The following is a 24,168-nucleotide window of genomic DNA, read 5'->3' on the forward strand; positions in this document are numbered from 1 at the left end:
CCTTAGGGGAGCCCTAAGACTTGTACAGAGGTGGTGTGAGCCCTGAGAAGGGCCAAGGTGCAGAGTATAAGCAGTACCCAAGTCTTCCTCAGAGCCTCTAGTGGTGAGGATGTTGCGCTGCTGGTTACTGACAGGTTGCAGGCCTTGGGTACACCAGGTGGGGCAGGATGATACAAGGTACCAAATCACCAGGCAGAAGAATTGTCAAGTAAGGCCAGGGTTGAGACAGGAGGCAAGCAAGAGAAGTCAGGTCACAAGCCAGGGGTCAAATACTAGGAACCCAGGAAATAGACACCGATGACACAAGAGCCACCGCAAAGACAGGGAACACAGGAGACCCTGAAAGCAACAGGAGGCACAGGTGACACAGGGATAACCACAGATAGAGGGGAGCACTAGAACAGCACAAGGCAACTGGCTGGGAAACAACAAACTGGGCAAAAAGGGGTTACACATCAGCTGGCTAGGGGAAGCACTAAATTAACCAACAGGTGTATAAGAGAAAAAACAAAAAGAACGGCTCTTTCAGGCAACAGTAGTGTTTAAAAAGTAAAATATATTGAATGCTTCAAAGCTATACAGAGCTCAACTAAATGTGAAGATCAAGCAGAGAATGTTCATACAATCTAATCTCAAAATATACATATACACATATTGCATATTATACATATACATATACACATATTGCTCCAATTCACTGACACGTTTCGCCAAAAGGCTTCCTCAGGGGAGGTTGGAGAGTGTGTTATACATACAGTAAAAAAGAGATAATTAGAAGAATACTAATAGCAGTGGAAAAATTACATCTAGATGAAATATTACAATAAAAAACCATGAAAAATAAAAAATAAAATAGACATTGGTAAATACTATATTCACTATATACTATAGTATGGGGTGGTACCATAAGTAATACAAAGGATACTTACTTATTTTTCGGACCATAAGACGCACCAGTTTTTAGAGAAGGGAAATGAAGAAAAAAAAGATTCTGAAACAAATAGTGTCCTAAAATATTTTATGTGCATTAAAAACCAACATCACAGTCATAAACACATGTAATAAACCCTGTAATACAGGAGACACAGTCACTCTGGCCGCGCTGAACAGGAGACAGGAGAAAAGGCGGAGGGGGGGCTATACAGGGGGGACGGGACAGCAGCTGGGGAGGATACATTTGGACCATAAGACGCAGGGACTTTTTCCCCCCACTTCACGCACTTCAGTGCGTCTTATGGTCCGAAAAATACGGTAGGATACAAACTATACAAAATAGTACAAAGGATACATAGGTAGGTATGATACAATATCTAGTGATAATAGTTTATTCAGCATATGTTCACTTACTTGGTAAGATTGAAAGACTGAAATTTGAAGAAAATTGAAGACTGCTGTAATGGTTTTGACCAGGCAATGGCAAACTATGGCTCCTGGGCCTTATACGGCCTGTTAGCGGGGTCAGAAGAAGGACCCCGCTGGGGGGGCACACTGGCCAGAGCCGCTGACCATGTCCCCTGTAGAAATCCCAGGCTCGGGGAAGTGGGCGGGACAACCCACCCAGGCTCAGATCTGTGATGGGAGAGTGGGCAGGGTTATGTCATCATGACGTCTTGATAAGTGATACCCGGTGACCACTTGGATACTTGGCGACCACTGCTCTACTGCACTTCTTCTTCTGAGCCCTTTTGTAAGAATGAGCAGACCAAAGAAAACAAAACTGGACAGTGAGTGCAGAGTGTTTAATAAGGAGAGGACAACAAAATACTGTTGGGTCCAAAGATCAAAGGCAAGAATTAAAAAATAGGTTTATCACGCAGGACAGTGACTTGCCCTGTGGAACTGATTGACAAAAATATAGCCAGCGAGTTAAAGAAAAGGAGGAATCTTTTAAGTCTTATTCATTGGCACTGGATCAAAGTAACAACATAAAAGACACTGCTCAGCTCCTTATTATAATCCGAGGGATTAACAACAGTTTTGAGATAACAGAGGAGTTTTTGACCATGGAGTCCCTGAAAGGAAAATCACTGGGAGAGGACCTGTATGACAAGGTGTCTGCTGCCATTGAGAGAATCCAAAAGAATCCAGCATAAAGTGAAAGAGGAAAACCCTGACCAGCATAATATTTTCCTTCACTGCATTATCCATCAGGAAGCCCCGTGTAAGTCTGTATTACACCCTAATCATTTTATGAATCCAGTGGTAAAACTTGTGAACTTTATACGAGCAAGGGGACTTCAGCACCATCAGTTATTACGTTCCTGGAGGAAACCGATGCGGGTCTTACTTTACCACTCTCTTGTCCGGTGGTTGAGTTTGGGCAAAGGGTTTCAACAAATGTGGGACCTCAAAGATCCAAGCTGACTTTTTTTCTCCAGAGGCCAACGGAAATGTGAAGAAATACAGCAAATCACTGGACAACCTGCATGGAGAATTCTGTCGTCGGTTCTCTGATTTTGAAAAAATTGACAAGTCACTTTAGCTGGTGTCCTGTCCCCTGTCACAAGACCCTGAAACAGCACCACAGGAGCTGCAGTTGGAACTGATTGATCTTCAGTCTTACTCAGTCTTAAAGGAGAAGTTCAACTCTCTTACACTGAATGACTTTTATGCTTCACTTGACGAGGCCACATTTCCAAACATCCGGAGGACGGCACAGAAGATGCTGGCATTCTTTGGCTCAACCTACGTGTGTGAGCAGACGTTCATCGCCATGAACTTCAACAAAGCTCGTCACAGATCCAGGTTAACTGATCAACACCTCGGATCTGTCCTGAGAATTGCCACAACAAAGATCACTCCAGACTTCGATGCACTGGCAAAAAAGGGAGACCAACAACACTGTTCCCACTGACATTGAAAGCGAGTTTCTCTACTGTCGTATTAAAAAATGCATTTGAAAAAATATCCATGTTTTGGCCAAAATCTTTTATGTAATAGTTTTTCCATGGCATTTATTAGTGTTGGTCGAATATCTCACTATTCGATTCGACAGCTATTCGCTCGAACAGGCTGATATTGTTCGGGTGATTGAATGTTGAATTCGAACACAATTAAAGTCAATGTGGGAAAAATTCTGGTTATTTTTCGGGACTGTGTAGAGCTTCTACAGCCTACAAATACATTTAAAAAGACATGTCAAGACTCCCACAGCTCTGCACAACACTGTACAAAGCAAGAAAAAATCAGGAAGGCTTTTTTATGTTGCTGGCAAGGCCATTTTATGGGGCGGTCAAGGGAACATGCCAGATTTTATATAGGCCTCCGAGTAGAGGCAGAGAGGTCTCCGAGGGGGTTCCTCTGGTCCATAAATTAGCCACCAGGTTTCACTGCTCCATTACAAGCTTAAACACAGGCTTACACAGCTCTGTTACAAGTTATATAGGCCTCACAGTAGATAGAGGTAGAGGGCCCCGAGGGGTTCCTCTGGTCCAAAACTTAGCGGGTTACACAGCTCCGTTACAAGTGATATAGGCCTCAAAGTAGATTCAAAGGGTCAAAGGGATTCAAAGGGATAGAGGCAAAGGGTCCTGAGGAGGTTCCTCTGGTCCAAAAATGAGCCAGTTATACAACTCAGTTACAAGTTATATAGGCCTCAAAGTAGATAGAGGCAAAGGGCCCCGAGGGAGGTCCTCCATACAAAAATTAGCCAGTTACACAGCTCTGTTAAATTGATGTAGGCCTGACAGTAGATTGAGGCAGAGGGACCCGAGCTCCATTGCAAGTTATAGGCCTCAGAGACAGAGTAGAGGTAGAGGGTCATGAAGGGGAGGAGGAGAAGGAGATCCAGAAGGCTGTGAAAGTGCTCTTTCCGCCAAGGTGTCAGCAGGCTGTGCAGCAGTTACTGACTAATCAGTGCACTCTGCAGAGGGGTGTTGAAGCCATTGCCTATCCAAGCCCTATTCATTTTAATAAAAGTGAGTCGGTCGACATTTTCTGTGGAGAGGCGAATGCGCTTGTCACTACGCCCCCAGCTGCAATGAAGATTCTTTCAGATAACACACCTGCGGCTGGGCAGGCAAGGATCTGAATGGCATGTTCTGCCAGCTCCGGCCACTGCTCAAGCTTGGATGCCCAGTAGCGCAGTGGGTCCTGGCTTTGCAGGTTGCAGAGCTCAGGTATTCCTGCACCATGACTGAGTAGCGCTGCCGACTGTCATTGACAACTGCTGCATGACTAGTCGCTTTCCTCCACTCAAAAAAAGCCTGCATAGTTTGGCTTAGATTACCTCTCCTGCTGCTGCCACCCATGCTGCTTAAGGTAGTTGTTTGGCTGCCATGGCTGGTGTAACTGCTTCTGCTGCTGGTATACGGAAAGGCTGGGCACAAGTCCCTTACAAGCACGTCTTGGTAGTGCTGCATTTTAAGTACTCTCAGGATTGTAATGTGGATCCAGTAATGTAGCAATCCAATAGTTGTAAGTGTTTGTTTTTTAGGTGCTGTATGCACGGATCTTTGGATCACGGATCATGCACTCCTGCATGAAGACTGTAATATGGCTCAAAGTTCCCACAGGGGGGGAATTCTGGACCCACACTCCTGTGGGTCAAACAGCAGCACAGGGTCGTCCTCCTCCTCCTCTGCCTGGTCTTGCCATCCAAGGAACATACCGCCTTGTGTTTGGGTGGATGATTGCAATGTACCCTCCAAATCCTCCTCTGCCTCTTCCTCTACTTCTCCCATGCCTGCATCTCCTCTTCCTGGATTCCTGTCCTTCTCTTCCTGGATTTGCGGTACACTATGCCTAGTAGTAGTCCAAGATGATGTTGTAAACGTCATCTCTTCCTGCAGTGTACGCTCTGTGTCCTGTTCGAACTCCATCATCATCTGTTCACAAGTCCTCAATCTGCAGCCACTTCACAGGGCTGAAGTAATGTAATGTAGGTAGGTGTCTCAAGCGAGCAGACTCTGCCACGTAATCCACCACCGCATTCTGTTGTTCAGTGCGCCGCTGCAGCATGTAAAAGGTGGAATTCCAATGAGTGGCCACATCACAAATTAACTGGTGCACCGGCAAATTGAGGTTTTGCTGTAAATCAACTAATCTGGCACTGGCTGTGTACGACAACTTTCTGGCCTTCAGCAACAGCGGCTGGAGGCCTGGGTACTTTGCAAGGAAGCATTGAGGTTCATGACATGGGCCAGGCAAGGTACATGTGTGAGTTTCCCAGAACGCAGGGCTGCCAGCAGATTGGCCCCGTAGTCACACACAACCTTGCCTGGCTGGAGTCCATGCCGAGTCAGGCTTATGTTCTCCTGTGCCCACAGGGCACTTAGAATGGTTTCCCCCGTCTGGCTCAGGGAGCTAAGGCATCGCAACTGCAAGACTGCGTGCCAACATCTGACTTGTTCACCAAAAAAGCAAACTGCAGGTTGTTGCTGGCGGGGAACAGATGCAGGTGGATGGGAGGTGCTGGGTCTCCATGGCAAAGTGGCCCTGGAGGAGGAGGTTCAGGCAGACGATTCACAGGAGGATTTTTTTCACAGGTGGATTTTTTCGTTGGGACACTGGCGCAAGTGTCCTAACGAAAAAATCTACCCGTGAAAAAATTCTACCAGGGAGCGTGTACTAGGAGGGGTGTACAATGATGTAATCTTCAGGAAAGTTTCACAGCTGTGTTTGTATATGAATGCTGCATGTCATAAACTGCAGCCTTACATCTCTCCCAGTACCAGCCTCCAAAACAGTATTTTGTACCGACCTGAAATTTTCAAGGTACACAGGGGACTTCATAGCTAGCCAATACACCAAATTTTATTTTCCCACCATTAACAACTTTTAAAATTTTGGGGTCATAATTAGTGTTGTTGTTCGAATTCGGGTCATCCTCCGAATACGATTGTTCGAATTCGGGTGGACCCGAATTTTTGCTGAATTCGAATCTCCAAATTTGACCCTCCCACAATGCCCAGAGACCTCCCCCATGATGCAAAGGGCCCTCCATGTTTGTTGTGGCAGGCAGCCGATTGGCTGTCTGTCACTGCATGCCACACAGGCAGCCATTGGCCTATAAGGCCAGGGTGTGCATGCATTTACTACTCCTGACAGAGATTTGCTGATAGCATCACAACCTTTCTGTGCTGCTTGGCTTGCTTTGTCAAAGTGAAAAAAGTGCTTTACTTTGTTAGACTGTGTCACACTCACACTATTAGTCAGATAGATTGTTGGATTGTACTGCATTGGTGCAGTCCTGAAATCTACTGTACTCAGATAGGCAGAGTGTTTCACTGTTAGCTAGATAGATAGCTAGATAGATAGAAAGCTAGATAGATAGATAGATAAATAGTCAGTCAGTGTGTTACATACACGCAGCCAGAGGCAGGGTCACACTTGTACTGAGAGACAGACAGAGTTTATACTGCAGAATATAGTTTGTATACTGTGCTGCATATTACAAGTGTCACCACTGAAGCAAAGTGCTGCATACAACACAGCGCACTTGCATTTTTTGTGTCAGCAGGGCGGGGACATCCCCACCGCATCACCCGGAGATCAGCTTCTGGGTGATGCGAGCAGGAGAGCAGGCAGTAGAAATCTCCGCTGGTATCACCCCCTGGATTTACTAATGGTGATCGCATCTGCAGTTAGATGCCATGCACCAAGCAGAAATCCTGCATGGTGCATTGCATCTAACTGCAGATGCGTGCAGCGGGGGTGGTGGGGACCCGGGCGGTATTTAAAATAAATTTCCCACCCAGCCACGCCCCCCGACGGAGAAGCGCCCCGCCATCACAGCGGGATCGTGCGATCGCTGCTGGAGCGCGGGGCTAAAGTAAGAGGGACCCCCAAAGTTACCCCGAGTGTGACTCGAGGTTACCGCTTTTTGCAATTTTTCCCACCCCGAGTCACACTCGGGAATACCGCTAGGGGGGTTAAAGGCAGTAGTGATCATACTAATTCACTTTTACAGATTTTATTTCAAACAAAATGTATAAAAAATATTTTATCAACAATTAAAACCAGCATAAAAACATTCCCACCACACTATTGCATACCCCTGTACTTCACATGAAGATTAAAGAGCACCTGTCAAATCAATTTTAGGCTAAAGCTAGGTACACACTTCCGATAATTATTGTTAGAAAATGAACGATTACGACCGATCAATGATTATGCACAATCGATTATACGTGAACAATCATATTGTGCACAATTCTGTACATGCTGTAACAATATGATCGTTCATATATAATCCACCAACAGTGTCCACACACTAGATACAATCGTTTGAACGATGCAGGGAGGGACATGTAAAAGAGAAAGTGTACCACAGAAACATGCACAATCACTGAACGACACGATACTGTACACACGATAGATAGTGAAAGATCGTCGGCCAATCAGATCCACTGTGGCGGTCGTTCATTTACAACGACAATCCTCGTTTGTCGGCGTCCTTGGTCACTTTTTTTTGGCCAATCGGTTGTTCATCAGTCGTTTCTAATGATAATTATTGGACGTGTGCATGCAGCTTTAGTCTACACGGACTGCATTCCCATGGGCTAATCTACACCAGGACGTTTCCTTCAGGCACGTTTTTGAGCGTTATCTTAAACATTGCTTTCAACATTTAAAAAATGAAAACGCTGGATAAACATGGGATTACGCTTCTATTGAACTCAATGAAGGCTTTTTCAAGCGTTTTTAAACTTTTATGAAAGCTTCCATTGAAAGCAATGGGGGCTTTTATAAACATTTTTATCAGGACTTTGGAATCTGGAAGCCCCCTTTAATAAGGAGACTCCCAGATCTCCACCGCTCCACCCTGGGGAATGAGTACAGGGGTACATAAATCCCCTTACTCATTACCTGAAAGGGTTAAAATATAAGTAAAAAATAGGACAAGGCTTAATTTAAAATTATTTTATTAATGTGTGTGTTTGTGTAATTTAACTTTTTTTTTTTTTTTCTATACTATATTTTTTTTTCAATACTATCTCCATTCATTACCTCTACTGTTCTGTGATTGGCTGAGAAATAGGAAACCCTGATGACAGCTCAAGCATCATCAGGGTTTCCCTTTCCTCCGCCAATCAGGGAGCAGAGCAATCAGCAGAACTTTACTATGATGACAGCTCTGCTCTCTTGATCGCTCCTGCAGCGCTAGAGGAGCTGTGACATGTATTACACATACAGAATACATGTCACAGCTCCTCTAGGGCTGCAGAAACGATTAGTGGAGCAGAGCTGTCAGCATAGTGAAGCTCCGCTGATTGCTCTGCTCCCTGATTGGCTGAGGAAAGGGAAACCCTAATGATGCTTGAGCTGTCATCAGGGTTTCCTATTTCTCAGCCAATCATAGAGCAGTAGAGGTAATAATTGAGATAGTATCTCCATTCAACCTCTATTGCCCTCGTATTGACTGCGGTTAAAGCTAATTGAAGGCACCTGCTTTCAATTAGCTGTGACCGCAAAGTTCCCACAGTCCACGTGTGAGATTGAGAAAACAGCACATGTGTTCAATGTTTGTAATAAAATAAAAGACTACTGTCGTTCTGCATTTTAGCCACAAGATGCCGCTGTTTCTGAGCACAGCTAAACAAGTGGCCAGTATTTGTATATTGATAGGGGGTGTGCTTGTTCTGAAAAAGACAGGAAGCAGGAAGCAGGAGAGCAGACATCTTGCAAGGACTGTGTGTGAAAGAGAATCCGCTCGCATCCAAGGGTCAGCGTGTTCCTAGAGTCTCAGGAGCTGTGGCTGAGTGAGGCTGACCACTATCCAAGGCAGATCCTGTCCAGAGGAAAAGGATTGTTTTCCAGAAAAGCTGAAAGGAGCTGAGGAACAGAGCGCTGTCTGTCTTGCAGGACCTCATGTTTGTTGAAGAGACTTGTTGCTGTTATTGAGTTTAAAGACATCATTGGATCCAGAACAAGACCCGGGTCAGTAAAATCGTGCACGCACCGCATTATAGGATTGGCGCCTGAAATACCAGAGACTGAGATTAGACCTGCAGTAGTTAGTAAGTTAGGGTCGATGTGTGTGGCAGGTCATAATAACCAATTTTGAAAAAGGGCACTGTACTGTCCTCTGGGATAAGTGTATGTAATGTATTTTCTTTGTGTTATTGTTTGGAATTTTGTTTATTGTGATATTATGCAGTAAAGTACGTTCTTTTTTATATGAGCTGGCGTCCGTGTTGTGTTCTCTGTTTGTGACTTCGCTGTATCCTAGAAAGCCCCCGGTACACGGCTTACACAGGAATCCCACAATGACATTATGATTCATAATGTCATTGTCGGATAACCTGTAAAAAATAAAAAAACAACAAGTTTAAAATAAAAAACACATACAAAATAAATAATTTAAGAAAAAAAATTTTTTTTTTTTCCTCCTGAATTTTTGCTGTCGAATCCTGTGTTTTTCGGGTCGGGTCTACCCGAATTCAAACAGCCATATTTGGGTCGAATATAGGGACAACCCGAATTCGAACATCAACACTACTCCCTAATGGTATGAATAAAGAGTATTTTTAAATGTAAAAGCGGTACATTTAAAAATACCCAAATCCTAAATTTCCCACCCAGTCCCGCCTACCTGCCCAACAGTCCCACCCTCCAGTGTAAGGCTCGCAAGCAGATGCCTGGTTAGCATCTGCTTCCCCCAGGCCTTGCGTCCCCAACATTCACACGCCAGGGACACAGATGCCGGGCATCGCTGGAGGATGCCACGGGCAATGCTGGAGGACGCCGCTGAAACGTGGGAACCAGGTAGGAACTGAAACTCCCACGGCAATTCCACCCTGAGTGTGGCCATGTTGGACCCATTGACAGGATAGATGGAAGATGGGGGATCCTTAAAAATCAGTTTAAAGAACTAGGTTTCAAGTTAAAGGAAAGCACCTCCAAGGTTATATTCTCTGGAATATTGCTTGTGCCATGCGCAACACAGGAAAGGCAGAGGGAGCTTAGACAGCTAAACGCATATCCTAAGTCCTTGCGTAAAAAGGAAGGTAGTTGAAAGCCCTAATAAATGACTTAAATTTTTTTTTAAGTTGATATTGCTGAATTCTGGCTTTGTTATTTACATGACGCAAAGACAGAGTAAAAAAAAGATTGTGGTGTCTGTCTGTACGTGGAAAGGTGATCTGAAAGTAAATTTTTGATGGAGCATGTGATGATGCTGGGACATTATTGGTGAAGTTGTGTATGAGGATGCAAAATGCACAGTTAATTATCAGGGTCTGCTATAGACCCCCTGTGCTAAAGAAGAGATAGAAAATCAAACACTTAGACAAAAAAAGCAGCACAGGCTGAGACAGTGGTAGTTATGGGTGATTTTAACTGACTGACATTGACTGATATAATGAATTTGTTGGCACAGCAAAAGGGCAGAAATACAAGATAATTTCATGATGCAGTTTATAGAAACCCCAACTAGAAATGATGCTCAGCTGGACCAAGTTTTTCAAACAATGCAGAAGTTTTAACACATGTACATCTAAAACACATGAAAATCTGTGTAACAGTGACCATAATACAATTTCATGTAACGTAAATTGTAAACAGGAAGCAAAAACTGGACAGTTAAAAAAAATAAATTTTAGGACAGCTCTCCATTACTTGGACTGGGAAGGAAATTTGTCCTCAAAAACACAGAAATGGGAATGTTTCAAGACTGTGATGCACAAAAACAGAGCAAAGTATATTTCCATAGGAAATAAGTTTAACCACCTGACTGATAAGCCCGACCTTGGTACGGGCTAAAAAAAGTTACTATTTTCGATAAGCCCGAACTTTTCTCACTGTATGTAAATACAGTAAGAAAAGTTCGGGTTTATGGATCACTTACCTGGTCCCGCGTTGGACACTAGGGAGGTGTTTTAGAAAAATATATTTTTATACAGTATGCCGAATTACCGCATTTTCAGTATTTTTAATTTATTTATGTATTCTTGTTTAAGCTGATTTTTGTGTATTTTAATTTTATTAAAAGTATTTTTTTTTTTACATGATTGTGTGTTTCAAACATTTTTTATATTCATGATATCTACTTGAACCCTGTTCGGACATATTTCTGTAAGTTACAAGGTCTACAATTTAAAAAAAAAAAATTCATTAAAACCTGTAACGCTTTTGGAACAGAAATCTAGACCTCAGTGTAACGCCCAGGTGGTTAAGAGATGTTGATACAGAGAATAACAAAACATTTTGAGACTTCAATAATGATTGGAGAGCATTTACTTACATTTTAAGTAAAGCTAACAGATTAACAGTTGGGTCAGAGCATCCCTAAAGGTTCAAATAAATATATTCTCTGAAAATACAAATCAGATAAGATAGATATTGTTCAAAAATTTTTTTATATAGTTATATTGGTATTTGAAGTGTGTATATGGGGTTGCTTACCATCAGGACTTGCTGTGGTATATGAGACAACCACTGCTCAGATGGTTTGTTTAGAGCAGCTATATACGTTCTAAAAAACTATTTGATTCTTAATATAAGAAGTTTAGAGAAAGTATTGCGGTACCTACTAATTAATCAGATGTTATATGAATTTAGGGTTCAGGTAGTACTACAGGATATTATAAGCAAACCAATCTAAAATCCAAATTATATATATATATATATATATATATATATATATATATATAGTGGGAATTAGCTTGACAAATGGTAGGCAACTAGCAGGACTGGATGCCATATAATGTTTTTTTTTTTCAATAAAACAACAACAAAATTGTCCCAAGAGGAAGGCTTAACGTCAGCCGGTTAAACATCAAACACACAAGCACTTATCTTCAGCTGTCCCATGTCTATAACATTTCATTTTCAAATATGCAGAGTCACCTTGTTTGTAGAGTCTTGTCCCTCTTCCTCTTTCTCTAGAGTCTTGTCTCTCTCTCTCTTTCTGTGGAACACTGTGGAGCTGCGTGCTCTCAAGCCCTCTCCGTTAGGGTCTTTTCCTCTTCCTCACACAAAGCACCTGTCTATCTCTCCAGATCTGTCTGTGTCTCCAGCACAGTCACTCACACAGGCCACCTGCCTGTGTCTCCAGCACAGTCACTCACACAGGCCACCTGCCTGTGTCTCCAGGACAGTCACTCACACAGGCCACCTGCCTGTGTCTCCAGCACAGTCACTCACACAGGCCACCTGCCTGTGTCCCCAGCACATCACATCCACTCACTGAGCTCCTGGCTCTATGTTATATCTCCACCCTCAGTGCTTCCTCATCAATTATCTCTCAGGTGAGAGTCTTCCACCTGCTACTTCCCACAGGATAGGAATCCTGTGCAAATATCTCTACTCTCTAGTACCTTTTCTGCTGGTTGCCTACAATATATAAGGAGCTATATCTAAAAAGATCCACTAGATGGTGCTGTAAAACTACTAATAAGTAAGGAGTGTGATATAACTAACCTTAAATGGAGAAATCCATTAGGATAATTGGTATCCAGGTAATAAGCAATCAGAGGTTAGGAGGTTTTTAACCTTATTAAAATGTTAGGGTATCCATAAAGGTATAGTGATTATAACAATGTATGATTGGGTAGCTAGAAAGACATATGTAGTAATAAGTTGCTGTGAATATCCAGAGACTTACATTGTTTGCTGTGATCCAATTGATCATTAATGCTATGTTTGTATTTAATTATAGAGGGTAGATGCACACATGATGTGCTGATGTCTCAGTTTAGATGTGTAAAAAATTGTCATAATAAGAGTTACTTTAAAGAAAGGCTCATATACTAGCTTATTGGGTCATATGGCCATAATCACATGTTCACCTTTAACACTTTTGCTTTGCTGAATCAAAAAAATAATAATTGATGTTATTATGAAGGTGGGGGTGGTGATTTTCATCTCCCAATTTCCAATGTATTAAATAGAGACACATAGTTAAAGGTATTCCGGCATATATATACACACACATACATGCACATGTATAAATCCATACATATATAAATACATATATATAATATAATAAGTAAAAATAATAATAATGAATATAAGGGATGTCATTATAAGGCAATGGGATTAATTTTATTAATGAAATGTATCTAATTGATTTTAGAGATTTTTACTATGGGAGTTGATCTGAGGCAACTGTCACCCATTAACACAGAGAATCACATATGTTCTCACAGGTATTGATATATTGATTACACATAATAACATTTCTTGTTGCAATGTATTACAGATCATAAGCCATTATTGATTTTGTGCATATGGAATAGTATAGATATATATGCACAGTTTATTTGGCAAGGTTGGTATGTGTCAGCACATTACCTAGAGTATTCTTCTTAAACGTGTATACCTCATATTGTAATTGTAAGAGCGTGGTGAGGGGTTGAATAAATTATTTTTGTTGGCAATCCTTATGAAAGAGTTTATATAAATGATATATATCAAGAAAAATCCATGGTATCACCCTCACTTGTCGTGGCAAATGCCTGGGGATTGACAGGTTCTAGGTCAGGACAGGAGAGGGTAAACTCTTTTGGCCTAAACGGGGGGGGGGGGGCATGGTTAGCCCCCCTCCAAAGCACCCATGTGGGTGTGAATCCAAATGGGTGCCCTTCTCTCCCATAGGGTTGATATGTGGAACTACAACCCTATGTAGTTGCTACCACATTTACAATTAATTAAGCAGATTACTCCAATAGTTGAGCAGTCTATTCTGTACCTAGGTTTATGAATGGATTTGTTGGGTAATATAGTCACCTGATTTTCATTTACCCAGGCACATTGTGGGCAGTATCCACATTTGAATGTGCCTGTCAAAGATAGAGGTTTTTGAATTTGTTGTGAAGTCCAGTAGTGGCTTGATGTTAGAGTATCTTTTAAAGATTGTGACTTTTTGTATGATATAGCAGGGTGGGTAGATACAAATTTGCTTGTGGTTTGATCTTGTAGAATGTAACAAATTTTTAATAAAATGTTTTTTACCAGATTGATGTTGTCTTGTGAAAGTGGTAATCACTCTTGTGATATTGTCCAGGGTTTGTCCTGGTTTTGATGTAAGGAGATTGGATCTTTCATAGGATTTAGCTTTATTGTATGCTTTTCGCAAAACTTTACTGTATCCCCGAGACAGAAGTCTATCTCTAAGGGCTTTCGCTTCTAGTTCAAAGCCTGATGTCTGAGTACAATTTCTTTTCAATCTCACATACTGACTAAAGGGAATACTATTCTTTGGAGGCAAAGGGTGAGCACTCTCAGCATGGAGAATAGTATTCCCTACTGTTTCTTTACTGTATTAAGTGGTATAAATAATCCCTTCTGGTGTGATTCTTATAAATGTATCAAGAAAGGGGACTTTATAAAAGCTGGAGGCCATAGTGAATTTTAAATTGTACACATTTTTTTGTAGCTCTCGAAAAAAATTCTCAAGGGCTACTTTGGACTCTGACCTGAACATGACAATTATGTCAATGTATCTTTTCCAATTAAGAATACATCAACGATATTGTTGTAGTTTGGAATTCCTAAAAGGATGGAACCAATCAGCCAGGAAGATTGGGCACAAGTTGTCCCCATCGCTACACCTTTGTAAAATATTATTTGTTATTGTACATTAAAATGTTTTTAGGGAGTATATACTCGAGAAGTTGAATGATAAATTTGTTAAAGGCTGTATTGTTGGGGTAAAACCTGGCAAGCTGTCTGTATATGACCTGAATACCTAATTGATGGGGAGTGCTGGAATCAAGGGCTTCCACATCAGTAGTCACTAATATAGATTTCGGAGGGACTTTTAAATTGGTGGTAAACCCTAGGAGTTATAAGGTATCTTTGAGAAAAGATGGCAGATTTTTATGTTTTTGTGGATCTTGGGTAAAGCATAGAAAGTTGGTATCTGTGGGTGTTGTATGTTCAAATACTCTTTTATTTTAGAGTCAAATATACCAAGATGGTGAGCCTCATTATTTATATGATGAAATTCTGTATAGTAAGTGGATATGACTGAATCGGAAATGTCTTCATACCAATCTTTATTCTTTAAAATATTCTAATACAAGGTCTCATATTGCATATTATCCATTATTACTATATTCCACCCTTATCTGCCGACTTAATAACAATGTTCTGGCTTTTCTGAAGGTTACTAAGGGCTTGATGTTGTTGAGAGCTGAGGTTAGTTCTACCTGACCTATTGGGTTTAGGTAGATTCTTAATCTCAGTTGTTATTAGAATACCAAAAGTTTCAAAATGAGAAAACAGTGGAAAAAATTTTGAATTAGGTTTCCTTAGTAGGATAGATTTGGTTGTACCATATTGTGCTGAAAAATTAAACTCAGGCGGATCTTGTTCTCCAGGTGTTTCATTTTCAGCTAACAGCTGATGGAGAGATTTCAAATACTGAAAATCTGCAATAATAAAATCAGCATATTCGGGAGGTAATTTGAATTGTGACAATTTGTCACTTTTGTCAAACATTACTTTTAGACTTAAATTTCACGCTAACATATTTATATCTTTAATTGTTTCAAAATTATCTATTTCAGACATTGGGCAAAATGATAGACCCAGTTTTTAGAAGTTGGGTTTCTTGTGTGGTTAAGGTGTAAGAGGATAAGTTTATAACCTCTAAATTTTGTCCTCCAGGGACATCTTCATCACAAATTTGTCTATTAGGCCCTCTATCGGGGTGGGTGATGGTAGTGGGGGGGCTGGTAGGGATAAAAAAGTCTTGTTGGTTTTGGGAATGGCTCCTCGTGAGGCTAAATCCAAGGAAAAGGGCTGGGAAGTGGCATGTGTTCAGGGGTCAGGGTGGGTGGGTCATGAATGGACATTTCAGATAGGGGGCTGTCAATTGGTAATGTTCTGGCAATTGATTCAAGGGGATCTAGAGTGAAGTCTGGGAAAGTGAGGGGAGAGGTTGTGTGAGAGTGTTGGTGGGAAATGGGTGATACGGGGATAGCTAACGTGATAGATGGTATACTTTTGGTGTTCTTTTGGGATGTGGGGGCTTCTCTCTCCTTGTGGTCTTTTTTTGGCTTGATGGACATTGGGGATATGAGTGTTGACTGATGTGTGAGAGGGATGGGTGAAGTCTGTGGTGATCTGGTGGGGGACTGGTGGTTTGAATGATGGTTGGGGTTGTTGGTTGGTTTTAGGGAAGGATTGGGGGGGCGGGGGTGGATTAGAGAGTGTTTGAGATGGGTGTTGCCTATTGTTTCTACTAGATTCCCATTTGTAGGCTCAATGAAGTGTAAATGCCCACTTGTCCACTTGTCTTGTCTCTAGAGCGAATGGTTTCAGGATGTTTAATATTGGGGAATTATTGAATTCTTAATCCTAAAGGATTACAGACTTCCAGAATATATATTTCAAAATAATCTATTGTGCAAATGCAAGGTGGATTTTCTTTCTAAGATGTATTTGAATTTTTGGATAAGGGAGATGTATTTATATTCATCCTCTTGTGAGGATTGATAGAGTGAATTTGAGACATAAAGATGTCCCAGTCTGGGCCTGATATGTCCACTAATTTACAATACAAAGAAGTTTAGTGAAAAGAGCCCTTCTTAGTACAGAATAAGGGGTTTTACACCTATTTATACAATAATTCAAATGAAGGGGATCCACTAATAAGGATTCCTAGATTAGCCAAGGTTGATGACTGCTAAGCCTGGATAAATCTGTAATGGAGGCACAATGAGAAAATGAGCAGGCTTTTAATGGCAGTTTTATTTTAAAGATACTTATTATTTATTCACACAGTGATTGGATCCTATTTCCAACATAGGTCAACTATATTACTGGTTGATTCAAAATTAAACACGCTGAACAAGCACATGTTTAAAAACAACAAATCAGGATGTCAGGATGTGTTTTAACTAACAGAATCTCAAGTTCCAAAAGCGTTTCGCTCCTTGGCTTCCTCAGGGGACATTGAGATCAAAAGTGTATCTAAATGAAAAGGTAAACAAACCATTGTCACAAATATACATGTTGATACAAGGAAAAACAAAACATTTTGAGACTTCAATAATGATTAGAGAACATTTACTTACATTTTAAGTAAAGCTGTGTACATTTTAAGTAAAGCTGTTGATCCTCCGGATCAAATATATATATATATATATATATATATATATATATATATATATATATATATTCAGGTAGGTTTATAAATATTTGGACAGAGGCAACTTTTTTCAAATTTTGGTTCTGTACATAACCACAATTAATTTTAATTGAAACAACTCAGATGCAGTTCAACTGCAGACTTTCAGCTTTAATTAATTTGCTTGAAGAAAAAGATTGCATAAAAATGCCAGGAACTAAGCCTTTTTTTAACACAATCACTTCATTTGAAGGGCTCAAAAGTAATTGGACAAATTAAAAAGCTGAAAATAAAATGTTCATTTTCAATATTAGGTTGAAAACCCTTTGCTGGCAATGACAGCCTGTAGTCTTGAACTCATAGACATCACCAGTTGCTGGCTTTCCTCCTTTTTAATGCTCTTCCAGGCCTTTACTGCATTGGCTTTCAGTTGCTGTTTGTTTGTGGGCCTTTCTGTAGGAAGTTTAGTCTTCAACAAGTGAAATGCATGCTCAATTGGTTTCAGATGAGGGGACTGGCTTGGCCATTCAAGAATATTCAACTTCTTTGCTTTAAAAAAATCCTGGGTTGCTTTGGCTGTATGTTTTGGGTCATTGTCCATCTGTATTATGAAACGCCTCCCAATCAATGTGACTGCATTTAGCTGGATTTGAGCAGACAGTATGTCTCTGAACACATCAGCATTCATTCGGCTGCTTCTGTCCTGTGTCACATCATCGATAAACACCAGTGTCCTATTGCAACTGGCAGCCATGCATGCCCAAGCCATGTTTTACAGATGATGTGGTATGCTTTGGATCATGAGCTCTTCCACGCCTTCTCTATAAATTGTTCTTGCCATCATTCTGGTAAAGGTTGATCTTGGTTTCATCTGTCCAAAGAATGTTTTTCCAGAATTGTGCTGGCTTTTTTAGATGTTTTTGAGCAACGTCCAATCTAGCCTTTCTATTCTTGAGGCTTATGAGTGGTTTGCACCTTGCAGTGCACCCTTTGTATTTACTTTCATGCAGTCTTCTCTTTATGGTAGACTTGGATATCGATACGCCTGGAGAGTGTTGTTCACTTGGTTGGCTGTTGTGAAGGGGTTTCTCTTCACCATGGAAATAATTCTGCGATCATGCACCACTGTTGTCTTTCATGGACGTCCAGGTCTTTTGGCGTTGCTAACTTCACCAGTGCTTTGTTTCTTTCTCATGATATACCAAACTGTAGATTTGGCCACTCCTAATATTGTAGCAATTTCTTGGATTTTTTTTTCTGTTTTTGCAGCTTAAGGATGGCTTGTTTCACCTGCATGGAGAGGTACTTTGACCGCATGTTGTCTGTTCACAGCAAAATCTTTCACATACAAACACCCCCCCCCCCCCCAAAATCAACTCCAGGCCTTTTATCTGCTTATTTGATAATGACAGGAATTGCCCAGACCAGCCCATGAAACAGCTTCTGAGTCAATTGTCCAAATACTTTTCAGCCCCTGAATAGAAGTGATTGTGTAAAAAAAAGGTTCTAGTTCCTCACATTTTGTGCAATCTTTTTGTCAACCCACTTAATTAAAGTGGAAAGTCTGCAGTTCAATTGCATATGAGTTGTTTCCTTTAAACTTAATTTTGGTAATGTACAGAACCAAAATTAGAAAAAAGTTGTCTCTGTTCAAATATTTATGGACCTGACTTTATATGCTCTTATCTGGGATATGCTGCTTTGTAGTATGTTTGTTTCTCTAGTGGTTGAAATTAATGGTTATATGTATTTTGTTTCAACCTGTCTAACTATGTAACCTAAAATACAGTGGCTTCAGAAAGTATTCACACTCGCTTCTCTTTTTTCAAGATTGTTATGTTGCAGCCTGATGCTACAATTGTTGAAATTCTTTTTTTTTTTTCTTCCCCTATTTATTTACAGTCAGTACTCCAGAACAATTAAATGGAAATGGAATCCTAGACAATTTTTGTAAATTTATTAAAAAGCTAAAACTAAAATATCACATATATGTATGTATTTAGACCCTTTATAATTTAAAGCACATTTGCTTTGCAAAGCAAATATTTGCACACTTTGATTCAGGGTTTTTCTGTCATGTTTCCTTGCAAAGCCTCTCCAGCTCAGTCAGGTTGTATAAGAGCCACCAGTGGACAGCCATTTTCTGGTCTCTCCAGAGATGTCCGATACTATGGTTTCAACTATGGTTGTCCTTCTAAAACTTAGTCCCATCTTCAAACAGGATCTCTGGACCACAGCCAGAGTAACCATTGGGTTCTTGGTACTTTTAAGAAGGTCCTTCTCCCTCGTTTTCTCAGTTTGGCTGGGTAAACTGCAGCTCCAGAGATTCTGTTTGGAGATGGACCTAAGTTTTAGAAGGACAACCGTAGTTGAAGCCCTCCACTGATCTGGACTTTATGTGGTTAGAAGAAAGCCAATTCTCAAAACACATGAAAGCCTGCTTGGGGTTTGCAATACCCCCAGACTGAGGAAAAAAAATCTCTGAAAAAACAAGATTGAACTGTTTGGCCTCAATTCCAAACATTGCCCCTGATTCATCAAGCAAAATCGGATTATCGGTCGCGCATTCGTATTAGCGATCCGGAATCGCGCGCGATCGCGCTATTCAACAACCGGAAAAGCTCGCGCACGGAGCCGCGCTTATCCGACAGCTTTTTACTGGCGATCATGCATTAATTATCGCGCTTCCAGCGATCGCGGATTTCAATGATGAATCAGGGGCATTATGTCTGGAGGAAACCAGACACTGCACATGATTTGCCCAATACCATCCCAACAGTTAAGCAAGGTGGTGGCAGCAGGGACTGCATAACTCTTTTCCTAGATCTCTGCAGGCATTTCCTTTGGCTTGGGTTTTTGCTCCGATATGAATTATCAGTTATGAGACCTTCTGCAGTGAGGTGTGTGCCATTCATGTTTAAACAATTACATTTTTCAAAAGTGGGCTCCAGTCAACAACGATACAGAGAAATGGGAGGCACCTGAACTAAATTTTAGGTATTGTTACAAAACGTCTGAATACTGATGTAAAAGTGATATTTTTTCCTTTAATACAGTTACACAATTGTCTAAAATCCTGTTTTTGTTTTATCAGTATGGGGGACAGAGTTCAGATTATTAAAACCAAAAATTAAAAAAATCAGGCAACAGCAAAACTGAAAAAAGTGGAGGGTCTAAATACTTTCTGAAGCCACTGTAAATACCTTTTGGTTCCTACTCTAATTTAAATATAATAAAGAAAGGAAGAAAAAAAGACAGGCTTTTGTAGGCAAAATATGTAAAGTCTTTGTGCCAGATGTTTTAGACCGCTGATGTTAGTAGGCTTTAAGCTGTCACTAAATTGCACTAAATTCGGGCTCGCTGTGAAGTGTGCCGTTCTGGCTTACCAAACATGTAGGCGAGAACGACCTTTGTAAATTCGGTTGGCGAGACCAAATTTTTGGGACCTGCAAGACCAATCAGGGGATGAATGGGATCCCCTGATTGCTCCCGCAGTCCTTATTAGTTGTATGTGTTCTTGGATAGAGTTTCTTTATCCATCACTTTTATATCAGTCTGCTCCCCTGATTGCTGTTGCAGCCTTGTAGTATGTTTTCCTGGATAGAGTTTCTCTATCCAGGAACCAGGACTTCTTTATCCATCACTTTTACATCAGTCCGCTCCCCTGGTTGATGTTGCAGCTTTGTAGTATGTGTTCCTGGATAGAGTTTCTCTATCCAGGAAAACAGGACTCCTGAGAAACTCTATCCAAGAACACATACTACTAGTACAGGGCGGCAACAGCAATCGGGAGCGAAGTTTGTCTATCCAGGAACACAGTGTGAGTCTCACTGGCTACTTATAAATTAATGCAGCCATGGGAAAAATCCTCTGATTTTGCCCACGGCCACGTTCATTCATAAACGCAAGCCGCATAACTTACTCTGAGAGCAGGAGTACCGCAGCTGCATCAATGAATGGAGCTGTGAGAATCCTCCTCTCAGTGAGAGATCCCTGTTAGGCAGATCTCAACAGATAGGCTGTTATCTCAGCTATACATAGATATCTTGTAATAACTATCTTTAATGCTAAACTCATGTTTACAGTTTCACACGAGTTTCTAGTGATAAATAGGGTCACAGAATGAAAGTCTCAGCTTCTGACGCATTTTGCCAACAGGCTTCTTCAGGGCATTTTTGAGACCAAGGTTGGTAGTAGGATGAGCAATGATTGCTGATCATAGAGTAGGTAAATGGTTAATGGTGCTAATTATCCAGATGTTGGAGTATTTGGAATAGTGATAACTTCAAGTTTGGCTATGCCTTGACCCAAAGTGGTGTTTCTACAAGGATGAGTCTCTCATCAAATTTCATCTTAGATTGTTTGACAATCCATATATATTACATATACAATTTTCCAAGATCTTATATACAAGGAACTGCCATAAATATGTTGGTCAATACCTGAGGACTTATAGGTGAATAGCAATGATACACTCTGTTGGTTCAAAGAAAACCTTAGAGTTAAGAAATAGTTCCAGTAGAGAATTTTCGTTCTCTTGGTGTATAGTGAGAAAGGGAGAGGTGCTAGCTGTAATATATATATAATAAGTGCCAATAACCACTCACCTACTCTGTGATCAGCAATCATTGGTCATCCTACTACCAATCTTGGTCTCAAAAATCCTCTAAAGAAGCCCGTGAAACACGTTGGGGCAGAGACTGTCATTCTGTGACCCTTTATATCACTAGAATCTCATGTGAAATTGAAAACACAAGTTTAGCATTAAAGACAATTAGTACAGGATATCCATGTATAGCTGAGATAACGGCTTAGTAGATCTCTGTTGAACTCAGGTGAAATAGTTGGAAAGTAAACTTTTCTTGATTTTACCTCTATGAATGCCTACAAAAGCCTGTCTTTTCTTCTTCCCTTCTTTATTATACGATTGATACTTTCAGGCTAGGCAGCTGTATTCCTTGTACAAAAATTATATAAGGATACCCCTCTTGGACATATTATTTTACATTGCTCCTACTCTAATTATTTATATTATCCTTGATTTTTGCATACTTTTTACCCTGCAAAAAATTAAAATAATTTGTGTCATTATTTTTCAGACATTTGTTATTTGCTTGTGTGGATTGGGAGTGACTGCTGAAAATGGTAAGTAAGAATTTGAAAATGATGATTTTGCAAAGCATAAAATTCGCAAATCTTGGGGAAGTATTTATAAATTATTCCCCTGTCAATTATTCTGAAGTTCGCTGACTCATGTTCAAATCTCTCTACACTTCTTGTTTCAATACCTATTAAAACAATGACCCAGACCTGTTACCGGAAGGATTACTGAATGGTTTATAAGCTTGGTTGATTACATTAAAATGAATTTCTCAACAAGATTCACTTGTCACTGTTTTAAGAGTGCAATGCCAACCAGTATGTATTAGTTGCCATGTATCCTCCTTTGACTTGTGTAATACCTGAGACCAGTTACCTTTTAGGCAATGGGTGATGCTGAATTTGGTAATCCCACATGGCAAGATTTATCCACTATAGTGACTTGTGGGTAGAGGCTACCCTAAGAAGATGGTCAGTGAAATTGTAAAGAAATGTGATGTTGAAATCTGATATTTTGCTCCAAGAGTCGCAAAAGACTGTACTTGGCCATTTGGCCCCAGGATGCCCTAACTTGTTTGCTTACCCTTAGACAGCAATACCCTAAAGGCCGTGGAAAAGCTGGGCAGGATGTCAACAACATTCTAGGTGATAAAGGACCTACAGAGCCTTTATTAATTTAATTTTACTTTTTTTTTTTATTTATTAATCTCCCGCCATGCTATGATAGTGTCTTTCAATAATATAATTTGTTTAATCTCCGCTGGTAGCTGTCCAAATGGCACATGAAGCAGACCACATAAACACCATGGGTGAGACATCTTTTCCCCTATATTAATACTCGAAAAAAAAAAAGGTGTTGTGAATTCAGTCCCATATATGACCGAAAAGATTGTCTAGATTATATATACATATATCCAATAAGTCAGTAGCTCATAGGTAATTTTAATTTTGTCAGTGCATGGAAACCTCGTTCTAGGCGAATAATATTGCGGGAGTCCCACTATATGCAGGTTGTTCCTATGAAAAAGGTTCTCCAGGTCGCCGATTGTAGCTGCCATATGCTTTCACATTTCAAATACAGATGCCTTGCTTGATTTGCAGCCCTGCTCTATAGTGTCAGTTATCAAATCCGTCAGCTGACGTGCATGAAATTAAGAGTTGGATATTAGTGCATGAAATGTTTATCCCTTGCTCCAAGATATAATACTTACATAATTTGTCAGTGCTTGTTGTGAATTGCTTTAGAGAGTGTGTTGGATTTAGCATGTGAGAAAGCAGAAGGACACACTATGGAAGGTACAATCTGTGACCCGGGGTTACCGCTTTTAGCTTGCTTCTTTTTTCTACCCCGAGTCACACTCGGGGTTACCACTCAGGGGTTTAAGCTGTTTTTTGTATTTTTTTTAAATTTTATTTTTAAATAGAATTTTTTTTTTTTTTTACACGATTGTGATTCAAAAAACTGTGTACCGCTTTTGGTACAGAAATCCAGACATCAGTGAAAAGCCCAGGAGGTTAATCTTTACATTGCAATATTGGCATAAAGTGTTTGTGACAAATGGCACAATTAGAAAGTAAACTCTTTTGCTGCTCCCCAACTCATGTTACGGAAAATAAAAGCAAATGTTAGATATGCTATTTTGATTAATAACAGCCATAAAACTGTCTGACATTGTCTACAAATGTAGACAATGATATTAGAACTGACTATACACTTTCAGAAATATTTGTGAAAGAAAAAAGGAGGAATGGAGAAGGAAGTGGAAAGGATGCTTTTAGGCACTTGTCTCTAGCAGATAAAAACAATAACTTTTATTGACTAATAAATCTTAACACTAAATTTATACAATAAACATAAAAGTAAACTAGGTGAACCTGTGCTATAATGCTCCTAAACTTTTAGGTCGTTTTAGTCAAAGTTTTGGAAGTTTTGTTTCTGTGTCTGCATGTTACTCTATATGTCATATGTTAATTGTCAGCACATTTTCTTGTTATGTTGCACTTGTTTGTTTATGAAGCTGTGTTTTTTTTCATTAATCATTTTTGTC

At 40.3% G+C, this 24,168-nt stretch overlaps 1 protein-coding gene across 4 annotated transcripts in view; it reads left to right on the forward strand.

The window, feature by feature from the left end:
• Window positions 1-24,168, forward strand: part of LOC140340209 (receptor-type tyrosine-protein phosphatase H-like) — a 362,696-nt gene that overhangs the window by 10,348 nt on the left and 328,180 nt on the right. For all 4 annotated transcript variants that reach the window (XR_011922623.1, XM_072425256.1, XM_072425257.1 and 1 more), the window contains exon 2: window positions 22,120-22,165. Coding sequence is in view for 3 of the 4 variants with exons in the window: in XM_072425256.1 (XP_072281357.1) it covers window positions 22,120-22,165 (46 nt within the window). In the remaining variant the exon portion in view is untranslated. The remainder of the gene's footprint in view (window positions 1-22,119; window positions 22,166-24,168) is intronic.

Source organism: Pyxicephalus adspersus, chromosome 11 (assembly GCF_032062135.1).
Source record: "Pyxicephalus adspersus chromosome 11, UCB_Pads_2.0, whole genome shotgun sequence".
NCBI lineage: Eukaryota > Metazoa > Chordata > Amphibia > Anura > Pyxicephalidae > Pyxicephalus > Pyxicephalus adspersus.